The sequence below is a fragment of the Dendrobates tinctorius genome, unplaced genomic scaffold, assembly GCF_039654945.1.
Source record: "Dendrobates tinctorius isolate UK_male_01 unplaced genomic scaffold, ASM3965494v1 ptg000120l, whole genome shotgun sequence".
Classification (NCBI taxonomy): Eukaryota; Metazoa; Chordata; class Amphibia; order Anura; family Dendrobatidae; genus Dendrobates; species Dendrobates tinctorius.
This window is the reverse complement of record NW_027361788.1, coordinates 21,639,457-21,653,462: the sequence shown is the minus strand read 5'-3', so window position 1 is coordinate 21,653,462 and position 14,006 is coordinate 21,639,457. Positions and strand designations below refer to the sequence as shown.

Below are 14,006 nucleotides of genomic sequence, written 5' to 3'. Positions count from 1 at the left end.
CATAATTGCTTAAAGGGATAATTTTATTGCTGAAGCTAGTGGTATATATGTATAAGTCCCTGAATAATAATAAAAACCATACCTCTTCTGTAGGAATCGGATGTGCCAATGTGGAGATATCAAACTTTGAAGCCACAAGCAAATTAGCCTGGAAGAGCACTCAAGAGCCCATTGACACTCCCCCAAAGCACTTCCAGGCTAATTTGCATATGACTTCAAAGCTTGATATCTCCACATTGGCACATCCGATTCCTACAAAAGAGGTATCATTTTTATCGAAATACTAGAGCCTATACAGATGTAGCACTATTTTCAGTATTAAAATCATCACGGTAGTATTCCAGAAAAAATATGTGGATGGATGATAATGTGTCAATGGAAAACGTCTTTTCCGATTTCATATAAAAGGACAAATATAGGACTTTTAGGGTGAACACTCTATTTTGCCCCTTTAGTCACAGAGAAGTGTACAATTGTGCATGTAAATAAATATTTATTGAAAACTTAATATACAAGGGCAAAGTCCTATTTACATTATGGCGACAAAAGAAAAACTTAGAAGAAAACATGTACCATATATACTAAAAAATATGACTCACACTCATCACAATTTATAAATTACAGTTAGGGTATTCCTATGTCAAGGGTCACTCTGGAGAAAACGCAGCATCCCTTTTTCCTAGAGTGCCCCTTTAAGTTTGCAGATGAGTGATCAGAGTTGATGCTTTTAGTGACTCACTACCTTTAGCATTGGCGTCACAGCTGCTCACCGCTATGGTTAGAAGGCCGTGGCAACTTTGCCAGAATAAGTCTGTGCTAAAATTTCAGGATTGTAAATTGGTTCTCTCTGCCCCCTGGAAAGTTTGGGTGGTGATAAAGTTGCACTTCTGTACATCAAATCTTGCTCGTACTCTCTGGGCAGTGCTTGGTGGTGGACGTGGTAATCGGAGTCCTTTATGTTGTAATGGTGGGGCTGCCCGTGGTAGACTCGTGGATTATAGGTGCTGTAGTAAGGGGCTGCCATGGTGTAAGACATGTCGTACTCCTTCTGATATTGAATTGTATAGTGCCCGTTGAATAGAGATCTGTTGCTGCAGTGAATGATTTTACTTTCAGCGCCGTTGCTTTCCATTGACTTTTCAGTACACAGAGACCCTGGAAAATAAAAAATATATATATTTTTTTTTTATTTAGTATTTGTAATGGTAAAAATTGTTTGGACAGACTGAAAAAGAAACTATTTTGATAAAGTAGGTTTCCTGTGGTCAATCCCTTTTATTTTGCAAGTCCTCTGGCAGCGACACTGTCAATATGGCCGGTTTCACATGTCAATGTCTCCGGTATGTGTGGTGACAGTTTTCTCACGTACCGGAGACATTGACACACGTAGACTCATTCAAATGAATGGGTCTGTGCACATGTCAGCGTGTTTTCACAGACCGTGTATCCATGTGCAAAACACGCAGACACGTCCGTTTTCACCCGGACACATGGGCCGCAAAACGTGCCGCACACGGAGAACAGTGCACACGTCCTCCATGTACACGGACGGCCGCCGGGGAAGTAGCGCTACTGTAAGCCGCTGTTCCCCGGCGACAGGTGCTGAACGCGGCTGTCATCCATTTTCCCCTGCTCTGCCGGCAAGCAGAGGAGAATAAATGAATTAAAAACTGACCTGCAGAATGCAATTGATGGGGGGTCACTGTGTCAGAATTTGAACTGCCATGACCTCATCACTTGCATTTGCCGAGGAACCTGAGGTCACAGCAATTCAAGCTCTGACACAGTGACCTCATCACTTGCATTCTCCCACAGTCCTGAGGTCACAGCAGGTCAGTTTTTCATTCATTCATTCTCCTTTGCTCGCACTGATCGCGGCAGAGCAGGGAAGAATGGATGACAGCCGGCATCAGCACCAGCCAACGGGGGGGACAGAGGCTTACAGTAGTGCTTCTTCCCGGCGGCCGTCCGTGTGGTCCTGATGCGGCACACGGTTGCCACATGTGTGCCGCACGTAGTACACACACGGACACTGATATCTCCGGTACCGTTTTTTCCGCTACCAGAAATATCAGGACTTGTAAAACCAGCCTAAGGCGAAGCCTATGACTAATGCACCCAACACTCTATTAGCCCTATAAAAGTTCAAGAGCCCCCATTGATTTTAGTCCTCCAGAAAAAGTCCCACATTCATCTATGCTTGCCAATACTCTTCTGTTCTGGTAAATAGAGGGGAGTCCCAAATAAGTGTACCCCAATTACCTCAATTTGACAGGAGCTAGAGGCCAACAATACCATCAGTTTCAATTAACACCATTGATCATCATGTAGCCATGTTCACATTCTATGGATTATATTTTTGTTAATGGTGAATGATTTTTATTTTTTTTTCATAAACTGTACCACTTTTGTCCACAGATGGTGTCTGATACTGCATAGTAGCCAGGGGTTATATCTAATACTGTATCTGGGCCCCATAAAAGTGAATAAGGCTGAGCGGCAATACCAGACAATGCCTGCGGGCATAGGAGGCGCTGTTTCTAGCAACATATACAATATGGAAATAATATAACGGTTTCTAAACATCTCTTATAAAAGCCGTTTAGAGTATGTAATAAATATATTGCTATCCATTAAAAGAGGGTGACAGGTGAAAAAATCCTGATGTCCTACCATTTAGTTCCAGGGTGGGCAGTCCACTTCCCTTCCTAACACCTTCCCCGCTGGTGTCAGAGGAGCTGTCATTGAAGTCATTGTCGCCTTTCTTTCCGGAGTCTGGCTGTGAGTTCCTACAAAATCATGATGACAGCTGGTGAGCTGAGCTTTTTGCCACATATTAGAAGGTTTTAGAAAGAGTTTATTAAGTTCTCCAGTGACCATATGCACAAACTGTACGAGGTGCGTGCATGAGAATATGCCGACATAGGGCTTGTTCACACACACTTTTTTCTTCTTCCAGAAAAATGCAGCGTTTGACTGTTTTAGCTAAATAAATGGGATTTTGAAAACCTCATTCACACGGTGCATTTTTTTCTTGCGTTTTTTTGAACAAGAAAAACACATCACACAATGTATGGAGTGTTTTTCCTGTCTGTCCTGTTTATCATGCGAGAAAAAATAAATGCTGCAAAAAAAGCACTGTGTGAACATACCCATATATGTATGTACCTTGATACATACTCGCTGCAGAAATCCTGGAACAGATGCACGTATATCTCCAAGGAATACATACAGTAAGAGGTACAATAGGGGAAAAAAAAAACCTGGTACTACCTCGCACCCTCTGACAATCTGTCCTGTTGCCAATCAGATGTGCACGATGGAGCCGAAACTGAACTCTGTAAAATAAATCAAATATTAAAGTACGAATATAAACTACCTTTATAGTGTGACGGCGCCCCCTAGATTATTTTAAAAACTAAAAACACCCTGAAATTTTTTCAAATTGGCCCCAAACACCAAAAGTGAAAATGTTTTAAAATAGGATTTTGCTTAGAAATCTATCGTTCTATCTACAATTCCAAAGTAGAATCTGCATCACCATGGCAACAGACTACAAAATTATCTGTGTAGTCTGATCCTACAGTAACCTTTTGAATGTTTGTTAGCATAAAGTAGCGGCAAACGTAAGATGGTATGACTGCAAGATGAGACTAGTTTAGGGATTGTTTGTATTGTTTTACATGTTAACATGGAGTCACATATTTCTGCATAGCAGCTGTAGACAAACAAAATAGGAACCTTTTTTACAGGCTTGGGGTTCAAGTCTCTATGTAACTGCAGACTTCTAAATTTGCCAGTCAGGATTCTCCGGTGCCAACGCCGAGAGCAGGTGCATAACCACAAATATGCATACATGGGGCTCACATGCCGACTAGACGTGTGTGTCCTCGCTCAATACAAGGGAATTAAGCAATACTGGACACGACTAGTCAGAATGTGCCTGAAGCATGCAAATTGCGTACATGATGGCTCGCTCCAAGCGCAAGCACAGGAAAATCCTGACAGTGTGTACTGTGCCCACTATGTGGATTCACTAATCTGCAGTCACTGAGTGACTGCAGACTTGAGCCCGAAGCCTGGACAACCTTTTTAAAGAAAGTGTCCCAATGGTAAAAAGTATGAAAAAGCACATTTGTTAGGAGACCATCTACTATGTGACTGCAATAGGAAACAAGATAAAATATTACTCACGGTTGAAGCGGAGTGGAGTTCTCCACATTGCTCTTGGGTGGAGGACACACTGAGATTCTCAGTCTCTGTACTGACAGACAGGTGGCAGGAGTCAGGAGAAGATGAAGCACATTCTTTAGCCTGGGTAGTGGTGGTGAGTAGTTGTTCTTTGGTCTCTACAGCACCCCCTTCGGATCTTTGCTTAGACCGATCAGATCTTCGTTTGCAGGAACAGGCTACGAACAAAATTGCAACCAGGAGTAAAGTGCAACCTCCCGATAACACTGCAATAAAGATTATGGACAGGTCTAGTTGATTCTGTTCCTCCATAGATGGCTCCATAATGACTATGTCCATGTTTGATGGAGATGCATCGGTGAGAGTGAATCTAATGGTTGCATTGGAGGACAAGGATGGTCTACCATTGTCAAATACAGCCACCACTACGCTCAGGCCCTTATCCTGTAGTGGGTTGATTTGTCTATGTAGGTAGACCTCCCCAGTGTGTCTATTCATGGTAAATAGCTTATGTTTATCTTGCTGTAAAGTGTAGGATAATTGAGAGTTCACCCCATCATCTGCATCAGTGGCTTTCATCTGAAATATTAAGTAATTTTGAGGCGCTTTGACCGGCAGTAGGATCTCCGCTGCTCCATGGTCCAGTAGAGGGAAGGTTATCATCGGATGGTTATCGTTTTGATCAATTATCTTAATCTTCATTTGACTGTGCGTCGAATGCTTGGGAATGCCATGGTCATGGGCCTCAATAGCAAAGTTGAGTTCCTTAAGTTTCTCATAGTCTAATGACCGTACAGCCCGTACTACCCCTGAGTCAACGTCAATGACCACAAAAGTAGACAAGGACTGTCCCATTATCTTTGTATCCACCAGTCTGTAAGATACTTTGCCATTGTGGCCAATATCAAGGTCTTTGGCCAACACTGTGGTGATATAAGCTCCTGGGGCATTATTTTCTGAAATGGACACTTCATACATTGGTTTAGTGAAGGAAGGAGGATTGTCATTCTCATCGGTCAACCTGATGGTATACTTTTTGATCGTCTTCAAAGAAGGGACGCCCATATCTTCAAGCACCAGTGTGAGGTTGTATTCAGCTATAGTCTCCCGGTCTAGAAGTGAGGTGGTAACTATCATGAAGCTGTCCTCCTTGGCTTGCTGCAGCTTAAAGTGATCTTGTCCGTAAAGGGTTATGTGGACTTTGCCATTCAGTCCCGAATCTCTGTCTGAGGTGCTGATCAATGCAATAAAACTCTCTTTAGCAGCTGCCTCAGTGACATAAGCCACACCATGGCTGAAGAAAGTCAAGGGAGTGAAGATAATAGCTGGAGCATTATCATTGACGTCTATAATGTTCACAGTAACTTTACAAAATGCTGTTAATGGGATAGGTCCAAAGTCCTGGGCCTGGACATCAAATTCATAGAAATGCTTAGTTTCAAAGTCAACTTCACCCTTTAAAATTACACTACCTGATGTTGGATCAATTTTAAAGAGTTCACGTACCTCTTGAGACACTTGTGCAGTGAAGCCATACATGATCTCGCCATTGGCTCCTTCGTCTGGGTCAATAGCAATTAAATCGGCTATAAGTTGACCTACAGGAGCATTCTCCAGCAAGACTACATTCACCGAGGTCTCCAGGAAGGTTGGACTGTTGTCATTGAAGTCCAAGACAAGGACAATCACAGTTGTACTGCCAGAAAGTGAAGGGCTTCCTCCATCACTAGCCTCCAGCTCCAGCCTGTATAAAGATTTCCTTTCTCTATCAAGTTCCTTCATCAGAATTAAGTCTGCATATTTAAGGCCATCTGCTCTGATCTGTACATCGAGGCCAAAGTGGCTGTTACCAGAGATTAGGTAGTCCTGAATAGAATTTAGACCTATGTCTTCATCCAACGCCATCTGCAGTGGGATCCTGGTACCCACTGGTGCTGCTTCTGAAACATCCACATGCATTTCAGGACTGGGAAAATGGGGGGTATTATCATTAATGTCTCTCACCTCTACTTTCACCGTAATCAGCTTGTATGCCTCTTTTGAAAAACTTAAGAGGTCCAGAGTAAGAACACAATTTGGGGACCTTCTGCAGATCTGCTCCCGGTCTATTCTTTCTTGGATACTTAGCCGTCCATCGCTCTCGCGGACATGGATAAAGGAGCTGTTAAGTTGCTTCATGAGACGGAAATTAGTGGCATGACCTCCAGTGGAGTTGAATATGGGATGATGTTGTAGAACACCAATAACCGTTCCTGGAGCTTCTTCTTCATAAGTGTAAAAATGGAATGTCTCACCAAGGCATAGCGTTAAGTAGAGGCCCAGAAGTAATACTGGGGTCATTAGTGAAGCAGTCATCATGTTCAGTCTTTGAACTTTAGTTATAAATCTTGATGTTTGCCCTGCAGAAGAAAAGTGCAGCATCCAAAAAGCTAAGTCAGTTGTGAGGACTTCTTCTAAGGAGGAATCAGAGTAACTGCAAATCTGATCCTCCTACCTCTTCAATTAGGAGCTCAGGAGGACTATGCAAATTTGTCTCACATCTCAATCCGCATTCACCAATCTATGTGTCTCCAAGACAAATGGTCATTGACGTGGACAAATGAAGATGCCATTAGCTGTGGTCTCAGCTGGGGTCCAGCTAATATACTGTAGACTGTAGGGTGTAAGTCAAATACACACAGCAAACTTTTACACAGGAAACCCAATTAACTCCAAATTAGAGAAAAGAAAGAGTTGATTAGACCAAATTAGTTGTTTTCAAAAGGAAATGTTACCAGTAATGTGATGGGTCCCGTTCAATGTCTTGTGATAAAAATAAAAACTGCAAATTTAAAAAATGTAATTTTAATAAGGAAATGCAGACTAACTAAATTAAAATTGATCAGAATTTTTACATCATGGTTTTTTTCTCCTTAAGAGGAATTGGAAAGTCAGACCATTTCGTTTTAGGTCTTAAATGAATATTAAACTCTTTTCAATTACCCGTTTAAGGAATACTTAGTTAATAGACGGTGGGGGTACCCCATTTGAGACACTCATCTATTAGGCAGAATAAAGAGAAACTATAAATAATATCTCATAGACTGTAAGCTTGCGAGCAGGGCCCTCATTCCTCTTGGTATCTGTTATAATCTATGTGATTATTGTTATGCTGTAATGTCTATTGTCTGTACAAATCCCCTCTGAAATGTAAAGTGCTGCGGAATATGTCAGCGCTATAGAAATAACATTATTATTATTATTATTCTCACCCTTCCCTGTAGACTGTGAGCCCTCGCGGGCAGGGTCCCCTCTCCTTATGTACTTGTGTGTCCCTTGTCTTACACATGTTTATTATACTTGTCTATATTTCCCCTTTTCACATGTAAAGCGCCATGGAATAAATGGCCCTATATAAATGCATAATAATAATAATTATTATTATTATCCCTCGTTCTGATGTCTATGGATTTCATCTGTGTATTACTTCTTTTCACCTGCGGTGGCACTGTAGTACAATTGAATAATTACTGCCAAGCTCCCCCACAGATTACAGCTGATCACTGGGGATCCTAGCAGGGGGGAAAATCTGTAATAAGTTTATTATCAGGGATTTCTCTAACAAATAGGGATTATTTAAAGTGGACGCCCCCTTTAATAAACTATTGAATTTCCGTTTGCTTATTCGGATGGGAGAGTAGTAATATTTTTACTCTACATAAATTTCAAAGAATTCTTTAACCCTCTAAAGTGAACATGGAAATATTAGCTGAGTAGATGTTCCTATATGTTGCCAACACTGTATATATTGTACCAAAAATACATTTTCTTAAAGGGAACTTGGCTGCTGATACATGCTGTCCGATCAATGGGCAGCATGATGTATCACACAACACTGGCTGCACAATTTCAGCCATATGAGTGGAATATGAAACACTGCGGCGTTCAGAGAAAAACATACTGTAAAAGCCAACGAGCACCGAGTCGCTTGGGAGAACAGTCAAAAAGGCGGGTCCCTGAGACTGCTTCCCTTGCGTGACAGGTCTCTTCCTATGAGAGACTAGCAGCAGATGGGGAAAAGCCATCGGGGATCGTCCTTTCCAACCAGTCACCCTTGCAGCTTGGGCATCCTTAGCTTTTATCTGCAAAGCTGCTGTGTGTGAGTCAAACATAACTGGCTGAAATAATACCTCCAGTGTCTGATATATGCTGCCAATGGATCGGGCAGCATGAATGAGCTGTCTGGTACCCTTTAAATTACATTTTGGATGGCAGTGAAAAATGTTCGTAAAATATAATGTACTAGTAGAATACCCGCGGCTTCGCAGAAAATATGTTTAATTGTTGGTTATGGTATCTTAAGTAAAATTTTCATTGTTACCCTGAAATTGACATTTTCAGAGTGCTACAGTAAAAAATTTTTGCCACTTTAAATTTTTATTATTTTGGCATTTTACTAATTTGTCGTAACATTGATGTGAACAACAACTTTTTTTTTTCTTTAATTTCAACATTTTTATCGATTTTACATATTCAATACATATTATGTAGCATAAACTATTACAACTATTTTTTGAACTATTTTTTTTATCAAAAATTAATTTGCCCAATAGATGGTTATTTTGTTGGGCGGCATTAAAAAAACAGTCCTTAGAGGTCCAGAGTAAGAACACAATTTGGGGACCTTCTGCAGATCTGCTCCCGGTCTATTCTTTCTTGGATACTTAGCTGTCCATCGCTCTCGCGGACATGGATAAAGGAGCTGTTAAGTTGCTTCATGAGACGGAAATTAGTGGCATGACCTCCAGTGGAGTTGAATATGGGATGATGTTGTAGAACACCAATAACCGTTCCTGGAGCTTCTTCATAAGTGTAAAAATGGAATGTCTCACCAAGGCATAGCGTTAAGTAGAGGCCCAGAAGTAATATTGGGGTCATTAGTGAAGCAGTCATCATGTTCAGTCTTTGAACTTTAGTTATAAATCTTGATGTTTGACCCTTTAGTATTCACCTGACTGATAATAGATGTAATAGGATGAATAGTAAATACAGAGCAGCCCTCACACAGTATTACTATGACATGAAGGAGCTCACCTCTCAGTAATGAAAACCGCCTCACAGGCAGACTTGTCTAGTTGCCCATAGCAACCAATCAGAGCTCAGCTTTCACTTTATTTCAGCAGCTTCAGTGATGAAAGCTCCCTGTATAGTAAACAATAATGACAATCTTACTATGAGGCATTTTTTGCCTGACCAATATTGCTGCTCTGTAATGTTCATCCATGTGCATAGGGTGCATCCATCTGAGTGTGTTTGCATGCGTGTGTGGTCCGTGCGTGTGTGTGTGCGTGTGTGCAGGATCGGACTGGTCCATAGGGAAACGGGAATCCCCCGGTGGGCCCCTGTGCAGATCTGGTCCCCCAACCCCATTGTATGGGCAGTACTTGGCATAATTCACTTGACTCACTCTACAGAAAAAAGCAGCATATCATCTTACATTAATCAAACTACCCAGTTTATTATTTCTGTAGAGATATAGGTATATTTGTGATTGAGGGTAGTGTAATATTTGTATGCTGGTGAACAGTGGGCCCCCAAAGTCCAAGTTATTGGTGGGCCCTTGGCACCCCAGTCTGACACTGTGTGTGTGGTGTGCATGTGGTATTTGTGGGGTGGTGTTTGTGTTGTGTGTGTCTAGAGTCGTCTGGTATTTGTGTGTGGTGTTGTGCTTGTGGGTTGGTGTATGTGTGCTGTCTGTGTGATGTTTGTATGGTGTTTGTGAAATATTTGTGTGTTGTGTGTGGTGGTGCGGTCCCTTTAGCAGCGATTCTTTGGCACTGTCACTATAATTCATCCCTGTCAGTCACAACTGATGTTTTCTCCCCAGCACTTTTACTTTCACCTTCACATTTCTCCATTATATAGTAAGATTGTGATATGCATAATATATATATATGACCAAGACTAAACAAAGTACATGGTAAGATTATCCCTCTAGGGCACATATATATGCAGGACTACAAAGGGCAACTGTTATAAATGAAGACCAACAGCAAAGAATAACGAGAAGCTAACAGTCAGAAAGAACCCATAAAAAATAGTATTTTATTAATTTACATCATAAAATGACACAGATTAACATGAAAAGGGGGGATGTCAAGGCATACAAAATAGCAACAATAGGCCATACGTGCTGTCAACAAGATTCAGGATTTCTGAGGTAAAAAGAGTAAAGGGAATCCCTACCGATCATGTATCAGATAGCCCAGAAAAGTCTCATTATTGTATAACAATGTAAATTATTATAAATTATAAATTATTAGTCATATAACCATCATAAAAAACTAGTGACACATGATGGAAACTGTCACATATATAATCACAAATCCCCGCAGTAAGCCTGGCAGTCATCTAGAAGCTATAGAAATGTAAGGAGCGCCAGTGCACATTGCCAACTCTATGGACCAACCAGGCTCACTGCAGGTAAGTGGATAGGGAACTAAAACATAACATGCGTAAGAAAAAGACAGCATTACCTGAATGGAGACAGACACGCAGGCCAGACCCCGACGCGCGTTTCGGAGCAAGGTAGCTCCTTCCTCAGGGGGCGTGGCTAAAGCGCAACTGTGTAGAATTTATATAGCGCTAGCCAGATGATTATTCGTCGCGTCAACTGTCCGTCATGTACAGGGCAGCACCTCCCCAGAAAAACCGGAAACACGCGGGCCCCAGGTGATCCGGCGCATCTGAGGGAGGGAGCAGTCACTGGGCCGACTGGACAGTGCGCAAGGCGCATGACAGGAAGAACACTATCCACCATCTTGGAGGGGGCAATTAAACAACACAGATAAAAATATATATAGAGAGAGAGACAGAGTAGAATCAAAGAGACACTCCAGACGAACAACAGGAAGAGCACTATCCACCATTTTGAAAAGGGCAATTATACAACACAGATAAGAATGTATATATAGAAAAAACGGAATAGAATCAACAACGCCCCATATCCAAAACAATACAGAGCGATCATAATGAATAAACAAAACACCAAATAAACATTATAAGGAAGAAATAAGTATATTAATATTAGTATCGGGGCATTTACAATTAAGCAATTGCACCAATATACAACAGACATATCAATCGGTATCAATAATGGAAGCCATGAAAATAGAATATCATGTGTATTTAAACATATAAGGTGCAATGGATATGTACCCATATAGAACATCACAATATAAAGCAACTAGCGTTTTCTCAGCAGGATTGAACAGATACAGATTGAATAACCATAGAACAATCAATGTATAGTATATACAAAGGTGTGTAAAATAAAACACTTCATTTCAAACAATATATAGAGAGAAGAAAACACTTCTGATGTCTTCATATAAACATGGATAGGGCTGGAGACTTGATTGAGAAAGTGTCACTGGCATGCTCCATAACGATACATAGGTCATGCAAAATAACTGAAACAGAGAATAGAATTAAAACCAATAAAAATTAACATTAAAATATAATGCAAAATTGATGCCAATGTCCAGCGAACAAGGACTACAGAAATGGGGCATACGATATATTCTCATTCAGACCATCTGGGTGTATAGTACCAAGTATCCAAATCCACCTGGTCTCCAATTGAGCCAGGCGGCCAGAGAGTCTACCACCTCTTATATTTATCTTAAGAGCATCAATGCCACGAATCCTAAGTAACGTACTGTCGCACTGATGAGACTCTTTGAAGTGTCTAGGCAACGTTTTAAGAAGGGAATCATCTGTGCAGGTTATTGTGGCCTGTATTCCCAAGACGTGTTCCCTCACACGCACTTTCAACTGTCTCGTGGTCATGCCCACGTAGATTAAACCACAAGGACACGTCGCATGGTAAATTACATAACGGGTGGTACAGGATATCCAATGTCTGATTTCAAAAGACTTTGTACCATCATAGTTAGTAAAGGAGGTACAACGTTCGATGTTAGAACAGGCCACGCATTTACCGCACGGAGAACATCCATGTCTAGGCACAAAATTATCCAAAAAAGTACGTATTAGACGACTCACATAGTGACTAGATACCAACCTATCACGCAGATTACTGGCTCGCCTAAACGTAATGGAAGGCTGGTCCGGGAGAAGTTTACTAAGAATAGGATCAACCTTAAGAATAGGCCATGCCTTCATCATCACCCTACGCATCATCTCATGGGAAGGATGAAATGAAGTGATAAACCTCACTGTGTTATCCATTTTTGATCTATTCAAAGTAGAATCCCTGTAGAGGAGCTCATTCCGAGCTACATGTTTGGCACGTTGATAAGCTCTTTTGACACAGCGCTTGCTGTAGCCACGTGACAAAAACCGTGCCCGTAGTTCCTTGGTTCTTATATGAAAGTCAACGTCGGATGAACAGATTCGACGTAGACGTAGGAACTGACCCACAGGAATTGACCTAATAAGATGATGTGGATGGCAAGAAGAGGCATGGAGAAGCGTATTAGTGGCGGTTTCTTTACGATATATATCTGTTGTTCGTCTGGATCTCTTTGATTCTACTCTGTCTCTCTCTATATATATTTTTATCTGTGTTGTTTAATTGCCCCCTCCAAGATGGTGGATAGTGTTCTTCCTGTCATGCGCCTTGCGCACTGTCCAGTCGGCCCAGTGACTGCTCCCTCCCTCAGATGCGCCGGATCACGTGGGGCCCGCGTGTTTCCGGTTTTTCTGGGGAGGTGCTGCCCTGTACATGACGGACAGTTGACGCGACGAATAATCATCTGGCTAGCGCTATATAAATTCTACACAGTTGCGCTTTAGCCACGCCCCCTGAGGAAGGAGCTGCCTTGCTCCGAAACGCGCGTCGGGGTCTGGCCTGCGTGTCTGTCTCCATTCAGGTAATGCTGTCTTTTTCTTACGCATGTTATGTTTTGGTTCCCTATCCACTTACCTGCAGTGAGCCTGGTTGGTCCATAGAGTTGGCAATGTGCACTGGCGCTCCTTACATTTCTATAGCTTCTAGATGACTGCCAGGCTTACTGCGGGGATTTGTGATTATATATGTGACAGTTTCCATCATGTGTCACTAGTTTTTTATGATGGTTATATGACTAATAATTTATAATTTATAATAATTTACATTGTTATACAATAATGAGACTTTTCTGGGCTATCTGATACATGATCGGTAGGGATTCCCTTTACTCTTTTTACCTCAGAAATCCTGAATCTTGTTGACAGCACGTATGGCCTATTGTTGCTATTTTGTATGCCTTGACATCCCCCCTTTTCATGTTAATCTGTGTCATTTTATGATGTAAATTAATAAAATACAATTTTTTATGTGTTCTTTCTGAGTGTTGGCTTCTCATTATTCTTTGCTATTTCTCCATTATATGCATAGGACCTAACTTCAGGGGCCCCAATCTCATGACGGGGGGGGATGCTAGTGAGATGTAACGTGCGCAGTATTCTGCTCCTGTGGGTGGAGAGGGGGCTTGCCAATTTCCAACCAAATCGGACGAGAACTGTGGCTTTGTATAGAGCGGGCTACTACAGATTTCACATTTCCCCATTATATGTAAAGGGCCTAACTTCGGGGGTCCCAATCTCATGACGAGGGGACGCTAGTGAGATGTAACGTGCGCAGTACTCTACTTCTGTGGGTGGAGAAGGGGCGTGCCAAATTTCACCCAAATCGGGCGAGAACTGTGGATTTGTATGGAGCGGGCTACTACATATTTTGAGTTTTATATACGAGGGGCGATCCAAAAGTAATGATAATCGGTTATTTCTATTGCACACAGAAATTAAAATAAAATGTTTTCTTCTCTCTT

At 41.6% G+C, this 14,006-nt stretch overlaps 1 protein-coding gene across 1 annotated transcript; it reads right to left on the bottom strand.

Moving 5' to 3' along the window:
- Nucleotides 1-778: 778 nt before the first annotated feature.
- Nucleotides 779-12,021, bottom strand: LOC141046801 (protocadherin-8-like). Its single transcript, XM_073541425.1, has 4 exons — nucleotides 11,892-12,021; nucleotides 4,195-6,590; nucleotides 3,281-3,338; nucleotides 779-1,155 (listed from the first exon to the last, which is right to left on the bottom strand). Exons 1-4 carry the CDS (start codon nucleotides 12,019-12,021, stop codon nucleotides 779-781), a joined length of 2,961 nt encoding a protein of 986 aa, XP_073397526.1.
- Between the last annotated feature and the right edge of the window lie 1,985 nt (nucleotides 12,022-14,006).

What these genes read in the sequence shown, in the direction of transcription:
- LOC141046801 (XM_073541425.1), bottom strand. Translation starts at nt 12,021, where the DNA reads ATGACCACGAGACAGTTGAAAGTGCGTGTGAGGGAACACGTCTTGGGA. An exon ending in AGAGTCTCATCAGTGCGACA is followed by an intron (nt 6,591 to 11,891) that starts GTACGTTACTTA and finishes TTTCTTCTGCAG; the next exon opens with GGCAAACATCAAGATTTATA. An exon ending in AACTCCACTCCGCTTCAACC is followed by an intron (nt 3,339 to 4,194) that starts GTGAGTAATATT and finishes TTTATTTTACAG; the next exon opens with AGTTCAGTTTCGGCTCCATC.